The sequence below is a fragment of the Dipodomys ordii genome, unplaced genomic scaffold (assembly GCF_000151885.1).
Source record: "Dipodomys ordii isolate 6190 unplaced genomic scaffold, Dord_2.0 Scaffold179, whole genome shotgun sequence".
Lineage (NCBI taxonomy): Eukaryota > Metazoa > Chordata > Mammalia > Rodentia > Heteromyidae > Dipodomys > Dipodomys ordii.
Window position 1 is genome coordinate 246,048 of NW_012267395.1, and position 8,603 is coordinate 254,650.

Consider the following 8,603-nt stretch of genomic DNA (forward strand, 5'->3'; position numbering starts at 1 on the left):
CTGCGTCAGATCCCGGTTTCACTTTTGGGTCCCTGGCCGCCCTCCGCCTCACCGGACGCGCGCGCTGCACAGGCTGGGCGGACGCCGCACCTGCTCCCTTCCGCCTCGGGGGCCCAGGCGTCGGGGCACCGGCGGTCACGTGGTCACGGTGAGCCCCCTCTTCGTCCCCTGCGTCCCCACCTCCGAGCGCACGCCCGCGCCTCCGGCCTGGCCCGCGGCCTCGGCCGGCGAGGACCGGGCTCTTCCTGGAAGGCCCCGCCGGACGGCTGCGGCTGTGGAGAGGCCCCGCGCCGCCCGAGGTGGGCTCTCCAAGAACCAGGGCTCACAAAGGCCCCACGTACCTTCCCGGCCCATCCGCCTTCCCTCGGGCCGGGCCGGCCCCTAGGCCTCATTTAGCCTCAGCCCTGGGCCGGTGGCTCAGAGCCGCAGACCAGGCCCGGAGGTGGAGCCTGGTGTCCTCCCCAGCGGGGGCCGCTGCCCGGGTGGGTGGTGTTGGTGTGGCCCGGGACGCCAACACTGGCCAGAGGCCACAGCCCCCATGATGGGCCCTGCTGGCCACCCCAGTTTGGAGTGGGAGTTCGTGGCCCCAGGACATTGAGTTCCCTTGGGTGCTGGGAAGTGGGCAGGGCAAGAACTCTGCCCACCAAAGGGTTTCTGGCCACTTTGGGGGGGGGGCAGGCTGCCTGGTTTCTGAGGTGTGAGTGCCAAGGCAGCCATCTGCCCCTCTCAGGAGCATGCCGTCCACCTTCGAGCGGGTCGTCCAGGGTGTGGTCCGGGAGCTGGACCACAGCAGGAAGCTCATCCCCGTGGACAGCCTCCACAGCTCCACCTGCTTCCGGCCCTATTGCCTGGTGAGCCAGAAGCCCTCCAGGTCCTGGTTCTGGAAGCCCCGGTACACAAGTGTCAACCTGTCCATCAAGGACATCCTGGAGCCTGATGCGCCTGAGCCAGGTACCCCACCTGGTGCAGAGGCCCCTGGGCCAGGGAGGATGGGGGGGCATCGGGGAGCAGTCCCAGCTGTGGCTTACCAGGCCTGTGTGTGTATGTGTGTGTGTGTGTGTGTGTGTGTACACCAGTGTTGGGGTTTGAACTCAGGGCTTGGGAACTGTCGCTTAGCTTCTTTGCTCAAGGCTGGTGCTCTCCTTCCAGCTCCACTTCCAGCTTTTTTTTTTTGAAAGTTAGAGATAAGAGTCTCACCGACTTTCCTATCCTGTCTGGCTTTGAACTGCGATCTTCGATCTTCGGATCTCAGCTTCCTCTGTAGTTCGGATGACAGGCATGAGCCACCAGCACTGGACTGGGAAGGCCCTTTCCAGAGGCCCACTGCCACAGAGGTGGGTGGGGCAAGTAGCTGTTGGACCAGATCTCATGTCTCTGCTTCAGACTTAGAGCGCGATGGCCCCTTCCACTTCTCCGATGACGTGGACGGAGAGCTGAAGGGCAGTGTGGAGCTGGCAGCTCCGGGACAAGGGAAGATCTCAGGCGGGGCCGCAGTGTCTGGCAGCTCTAGCACCTCAATAAATGTGTGCACACTTCGTGTTGACCCAAACATCTGGGAAGCCATGCACCAGGAGAGGTGAGCCCCAAAGGAGATGTGCACACAGGGCCCTGGTGGCCACTGAGTCCTGAGAACCTGGTGAGCCCCAGGGCTGTGCCCCTCTCACCGGCAGCAGGTTGTAATGAGGCTTGGTTTGCAGGATTGTGCCCTGGGGCCCAAGGGGCACAGGCAGGCTCCAAGTGCTTAGGAACGGGGCAGAGCTGCAGGGAGTGGAGAGGAGACGAGGTCTCCCCGGGTAACCCTGCCCACAGCTTCCTGGTGAACCTCATCCCTCTTCTCCATACCTACCCAGACACCCTTGGGTGGGCTCGGGGAGGGTGCCCATGCCTGGTACCTACAGATTCATGGAGGTGCCATCCACTCAGCCCGTGGGCTAGCAGGGCAGGGGGGAGGGCAGCAGGCCGGGGGTGGGGGAGGGCAGCAGAGCTGTGGCATGCACGGCCCAGTCATCTTCCTTCAGGCGCCTGCGGCAGCCGGAACACAAAATCTTGAAGCAACTGAGAAGCCGCAGGGACAACTTGTACGTGGTGACAGAGGTGCTGCAGACGCAGGAGGAGGTGCAGGTCACCCGCACTCACAAGAAAGAGGGATCAGGCCAGTTTATACTGAGTGCAGCCATGTGCCTTCAGGTTGGTGGCCAGGCTGGGGTCCAGGCAGTGACTGGCAGGGCTGGGCTCTGCCACGACCCCCCCCCCGGGAGTAGCCCACAGATCACTTGGCCAGTGGGCTGGCTCCCACGGAAGGCAAACTTGTCACTAGTACCCAGCCCACCTTCACACCCTGCATGCGTCTCTGTACCCCGAGTCCAGCCCTGAGCCCACATCCATCTCTCAGGGTGAGGGCCAGGGCCACCTGAGCCAGAAGAACACGGTGTCCATCCCTGCAGAAAGCATCCTTGCCTTCCGAGTGGCCCAGCTGGTCATTACCCATGACTGGGGTGAGCAGGAGGGCAGGACGGGGGTGAGCAGGACAGGATGGGGGGCACCAGGGATGTCTCTGGGGCCCAGTTTGTGGCCTGAGTAGGCCTGTGACTGGCCAGGCTCTGCTGTGGACGGAGGGAGGGGGGGGGCTGTACAACCTCTAGGGATGGGTGGGTGGTGGAATGTTCCAGACTCTGGCGTATAGGTGATTGGGGAAGGCCCTCACCTGGTTTGGGGGTGACCTGCCTCTCCCCGTCTGCTCCTACTTGCTGTCAGACATCCTCCTCTTCCCAGATGAGAGGAAGACGACCTTCCCACCACCCTCCACAGGTGAGGATGAGGCCCAGCCTGGCCCTCGGGCGGGGGGAGGAGGAGCATGCTCTTTTGGCCAGGCCTTCTCCTGGGCTCAGCGCACAGGTGGCCGGGAGCTTCCTGAGGCGTGGGCACCATGTACGCGCACAGAGAGGCGATGGTCAGGTGGCACACAGCCTGCCGGGCTTCCTGCCGCCTCAGCCCTCTTCCTGCCCTCCCTCCCCCCCTCCTCACCGCTGCCCAGGCCAAGCTGGGGCCCGCCGCCTGTCCACCATGCTAATGTCCTTCTGCAACCCCTTCAGACTCATGACAGGTCAGTGCCCTCGTAACACCCACGGGCTTTTCTCATCTTTCCAGACCCTTCCTGGCTGGGGCCTGTGGGCTCCAGGCAGTGCCAGTCCTCTGTCCCCACAGATGGGTGCCCTGAAGACTGGGTGGTCTCTGAGGACTTGCAGGGTCTCCAGGCGGAGGTGGAGGCTGTCTCGGAGGAGCTGCAGCACATGGAGACGGAGCTGAAGCGGCAGCTGCTGGGGCCGCTGGGCGCGGTCCTGCGGGATGAGCCAGCGCTGCAGGCCTTGGAGGACTCGGTGGGTGCTGAGTGCTGCACAGGCCTTGGAGGCCTTGGTGGGTGCTGGGTGCTGAGTGCTGCACAGCGGTGCACCACGCCCGCCGGGCAGCCGGGGCTCACCCCCTGTCCTCACCCCAGCTGGACCAGGGCCTGTGCTGCGGCGGGCAGGTGGAGCCTTTGGAAGGCCCCGCAGGTGCTATCCTGGAGTACCTGGTACTCCCCTCCCGAGTGCTGGCACAGGAACTCGCCACCCCCATCTTCTACCTGCTCGGGGCTCTGATGGGTGAGACCCCGGGGACCAGTGTGGGACTGGTGGGGTGCAGTGCTTCCCCGCAGGGCTTTCCAGAACCCTGTCCCTCCGCAGTGCTGAGTGAGAGCCAGCACCAGCTGCTGGCCGAAGCGCTGGAGACGGACACCCTTCCGGAGCAGCTTCGGCTGGTGAGGGGGTGCAGCAGGGACTGGACAGGCCAGGCGCCTTTGGGGAAGGCGGGCTGTATGACCCACACCCTGTCCCCGCAGGTGGAGCAGGTCCTGGAGCAGAGTGCCCCGTGGCACATGCCGGGCGTGGTCAGCCTGTCCCCGGACCTCCTCGGGAGGGGCTGGGGGGAGGAGGCACCCGCCTGGGCCTTGCTGGAGAAGTGTGGCCTGGCGCTGCAGGTCCCCGCGCCTCAGGTGCGCTGGGAGCCGCAGGCCCAGGGCCCTGCCTGCGCCCTCTACGCCTCCCTGGCACTGCTGTCGAGATTGAGCCCAAAGCCGTGCTAGCTGCATGCCCGGCACTCTGCCAGTCCAGGAAGGCCGGGGTCTGGCCAACCACAGGGCCAGTTCACCATGAGGCCAGGAGCTGAAGACGCGTAATAAATGTGATATGCAAAGGAAAGAATGGTGGCTGAGGTGTTGAGGGTCCTCTGCCTCTGGGGTAGGGTAGAGGGGGGACTGTGCCCCCAGGAACAGGAAAGACATGGGACCAAGAGCCGGCATCTGTCCATGCCGCTCACTCGGGTCATGAGACCTAGGGGAGCCTGGTGTGAGCTGGGGCATGGCCTGCACCCCGTCTGAGAAAGACAGAGCAGCCTAGGGGATGAGTCCAAACCAGGCTCAGGCGCGCACTGAGGGAGCAGGCCACTCTTGCCCACAGCGTGTGCTGACATGTGGCTGGCAGGCTCGGAGCACGCGGGCCCCATGGCGGTCCTTGAAAGGCAAGCTGGGCCTCCCTGCGCCTGCAGGCCTCTGGGCCTGTTCCCAAACACCGAGCAGGGGCCCCGGCCCCCACTGGCAGGTCCTGGGAACCAACAGGTGTCAGAGCACAGGTGAGTCCAGCGGCCCAGGAACCCGTCCAGAGCGAGGTATGCGTCGTGATGGGCCAGCGTGCTCTGGATGCCCGAACCGCGCGGATTAGACTCAACAGGAGAAGCATGTCTTTATTTTGTGGTGACCTAGTACGCCTGCACGGAGCAGCTCAGCCTCACGCAGCTTGGCGGGAGCAGTAGCGCCCCCTGCTGTCTGGGCACAACCCGGATATGCAGCTTGCCAGACACGCTAGGAAAAGGGATGGCAGAAGCAAAGGCCCTGCCGGAGCGCGGGTGGCTCCCGTCTGTCACCCTCGCTGCCCAGGAGCCCGAGATCTGAGGATCACAATTCAAAGCTAGTCCAGGCGGGAGGATCTGTGAAATTCTGATTTCCAATAAATAACAGCAGCAACAACAACAAAGCTGGAAGTGGAGCTGTGGCTCAAGTGGTAGAAAACAGGTTTTGAGCAAAAACTCTCAAGGACAGCACCCAGGCCCTGAGTTCAAGTCCCAGGACCAACATGAAGAAGAGGAGGAAGAGCACCCTTCTAGACCTTCACCTCTTCACATAGTGAGGAAGGTCATTACATTTTAGACCCACAATTCTCTGTAAACACTTCCTGTGACTTAAGAGCAAAACCTGGGTGAGTGGGATGGAAGGGAACAGCCAGGTCTCAGGAAGCACTGTGTGAGCAGGCGCCGCTGCTCAGGGTCTGGGGCCGAGACCCGCACACGAGGCTACAGACAGGTCCTGCTGGAAGGTCTACCTGTGGTCCTCAGATCTGGTACCCCAGTGAGGTCCCTGGGGGCAGAGCCCATGTTAGATTATTGGAAGCTGGAGGAAGGCCAGCTGGCTCCCTAGCAGGACTGACGTGGAGAAGGGAACACGTGTGGGTGCAGGCCCTTCACCAGCAGGGTGTGACCACAGCACCTCCTACAAGGAAGGCCTGGAGGCCGCAGCCCTGGCTTCCTGTGGAGGGGCCCGGCCTCAGCACCACCTGCTACTTGTCTGGAATTCCGGTGCAGAATACCTCACACCCTGGCTGGCAGCCAGGGGCGTGGCCAAGGCCAGTGCCGACAGGGCAGACTGCTATCTGTGGCGGCAGGTCCATAGGGCAACACGCATCCCGGCTCTGCACAGCTGCAGAAGACAGAGTGTGCTGCTCCCAAGCAGTGCGGAGGCGGGGTGGCAGGGGCGCCTCCTTCCCACACCAGCACCCGTCAGAGGTGGTAGGCCCTGTAGCACCCCTGGGCGCCCCCACTGGACAATTCAGCTGCTCTGGGGTGCAGTGGAGCGGTGCTTGGTGGGAGAGGAGGCTTCCCTTGCTCACCCCTGGACTGAGAGGAGGAGACAAGCTTGCTTCTCTCTTGGGAAAATACTACTTGGGGAGGCGCTGGATGGTGTCCTGTCTGTGGGTGCCTTGGACGGGGGGAGCAGTTGGAGAACTGGAGGGCAGCGCGCATGTCCACGGTGCCTCCTTTACCCCCCACCCTGTCTCACTACAGCGTGGGGGCCGCCTGGCCTTGCCAGCATTTCCTCAATACATTTCTTCTATGCTGATCCCATTTTGGCACCTGCTCCAGAGGCTCCAAACTGCGGTACCATCCCTGTCTGCCGCTAGGTAGCCTTGGCCTGAGCCTAACCTTCCCCGAGAGCCAGCGACAGAAAGCCCCTGCCGGGCCTGATGGCCTGACTCAGCCCCTCAGCTGCTCCTCTGACCCAGGGTGCAGCTGGCCAGGCCTTGGCCACAGCCTCCAGCCTGGGCTGCCTGGCCTTCAATGCGGCCTCCACACCGCCCACTGCCCTGCTGCGCACTGCCGTACCCGCTTGTTATCCCAGCCCAGCCGGCCTAAGCGTAGTCAGGTGCCTGGCCCACGCACCCCATTCCTGTGCCCACAGAGCCCCAGTGTGACCCACAGCCCCCACGCTTCGGTGTGCGTGGGAGACTGGGAGGAGGGCAGGCGGGAGGGCGTGTCCAGGCAGTCATTCTAGGCGGTGACGCAGGCTGAGCTGAGGGCTTTGGCAGCCCACAGGGCCTCTTCCTGCCCATCCGTCCCGACTCTGCCCTGCACAGTGCACTGGGTGGTGGTGGGGTGGACTGCTTGCGCTGTGCCTCAGCTCAGGTGGGCCTGGCCCGGACTGTGGGGCAGGCAGCCTTCAGAGAAGGCTGCGGTCCGTGCGTGACGAGCAGGGGAGGATGGGGTTAGTAGGCATGGAAGGCAAGGGCAGGAAAGAGCCCCGCACACACAGAGGTCCAGTGCAGGACAGCTGTCGGAGGAGGAGCGGGTGGCGGGTGACGGCGTGGTCAGAAAGGTCATGGGAGGGCCGGGCCAGGTGGGAGGCTGAGGCCCAGCGAGGGTCAGGCAGCCCAGAGCAGCGCCGACTTCCCCAGGGCCACACCACAGCTGTTTGGAAGATGGACGCTGTCCAAGCATGTCTGGCCCGAGCCGGGGTACGGGACACGCCGGGCAGGGGACAAGAGGACGAACTCGAGGGGAAACGGAGCTGGCGGCCCCTCTGCCACGCCCTGTGGGGGCCTGTGGAGCGCCGGCGTCCAGCAGCAGGCTGGACAGACTGCCCTCGGGGTCCCCCTCTTCCACAGGCTCACCGTGGGCACTGAAAGCAGCATGCGTGGGGGCCGACAGCCCCAGCCATGACTTGAGTTTGGTCACAGCACCAGGTTCAGCGGGGCTGGGGGCAGCTCCAGCGGCCGGCCAGACTCCGTCGCTGGAAGGGACTGTCAGCGTAGAGCGGCCTGGGGCGGGCTGGGCCCGGACTCCGCTTCGGGAGGCGGAGGAGGCAGGGCCTGTGTGCGCGTCCCTGCGCCCGGGCCAGCAGCGCCACCTGCTGGGCGGACACCTGAGCCGCGGTGGCCACTGCGGGCTCCGGGTCCCTTTGCAGCTGCCCTAGGTCTTCAGGGAGAGGCGGCTCAGACCGGGTGGGAGGGTGCCCTGGACACCCTGCTCCGTCCACCCGCCCTGGACACCTCCCTTATCCACCCACCCACTCTGCCCGAGGACCCCAAACTCCAGCAGGTCTGGTCCTTACCCTGAAACAGAGAGTCCAGCAGATCCCCATGGACTCCACGGGGGCTGGCATAATAGACGAGGAAGCCTGGGCCAAGGCGAACGGGGCGGGGGGGGTCTGCTGAGCTTGGGTCCAGGCCCCCACTGGGAGGGACCAGGGCAGTTCCCACCAGGAAGGTAACTCCAGGCCTGCCTCACCTATGAGCATGGCAGCCGCCCGGCGCAGGGGACCCTGCGGACTTCGCAGGTAGCCCTGGGTCTGGCTCAGAAAGCGGGGCAGGTGGCTGGGGTATCGCTGGACCTGGAGACAGGAGGGCCAATGCTAGGTGGAAAGGTGGACTAGGGGGGAGGGAGGCGGGCTGCAGGGGGGACCTGCCTGCAGGGAATGTGACAGGCTCGGTGTGGGGGAGGGGAGCCCACTGACGCCCCTCCCCCACCCCGCGCTCCGCTCACCAGGCGGTGGCAGATGCGGCCCAGAGCCTCGGGGCTGTCGTAGTGGGCCACGGTGACCACCTCCTCCAGCAGGCCCCACCCGAGCGCCTGGTCACAGCGGGCCAGGGTCCACTCTGAGCTCTGGCACGGAGAAGGGAGGACAGTGAGGGGGACAGGAAGTGGTAAGTGGTGATGGGGCAGGGGGCTGGGGTCGGGAGGACCGGACAGCCCAGGCAGGGCTGTGTACAGCAGCCCAAGGGAGCATCGGGGACCTGGGAGCCCACGCGGTCTGTGGGCGGGGCGGGGATGTGAGGCGGGGCCGTGTGAAGCAGGGCCGCGTGGGGTAGGACGGAGGGGCGGGGCCGCGTGGGGTAGGACGGAGGGGCGGGGCCGCGTGGGGTAGGACGGAGGGGCGGGGCCGCGTGGGATAGGACGGAGGGGCGGGGCTGCGTGGGGTAGGACGGAGGGGCGGAGCCGCATGGGGTAGGACGGAGGGGCGG

General features: G+C 65.2%; 2 protein-coding genes across 5 annotated transcripts in view; one reads left to right on the forward strand and one right to left on the reverse strand.

The window, feature by feature from the left end:
- The window catches only part of Mroh6 (maestro heat-like repeat family member 6), a 24,935-nt gene that overhangs the window by 10,453 nt on the left and 5,879 nt on the right, over window positions 1-8,603 (reverse strand). The gene's annotated exons all lie outside the window — the stretch shown is intronic.
- On the forward strand, window positions 7-4,229 carry Gsdmd (gasdermin D). 4 transcript variants are annotated; one of them, XM_013033897.1, is made up of 11 exons: window positions 7-148; window positions 731-951; window positions 1,384-1,576; window positions 2,019-2,187; window positions 2,393-2,495; window positions 2,755-2,808; window positions 3,035-3,103; window positions 3,205-3,377; window positions 3,497-3,641; window positions 3,723-3,796; window positions 3,878-4,229. In XM_013033897.1, exons 2-11 carry the CDS (start codon window positions 735-737, stop codon window positions 4,118-4,120), a joined length of 1,440 nt encoding a protein of 479 aa, XP_012889351.1. In that variant the 5' UTR covers window positions 7-148; window positions 731-734; the 3' UTR covers window positions 4,121-4,229. The 4 variants fall into 4 exon arrangements, with proteins under 4 accessions (XP_012889351.1, XP_012889353.1, XP_012889352.1 ...); XM_013033899.1 differs by having other exon boundaries at window positions 2,773-2,808; XM_013033898.1 differs by lacking the exon at window positions 3,035-3,103 and having other exon boundaries at window positions 3,148-3,377.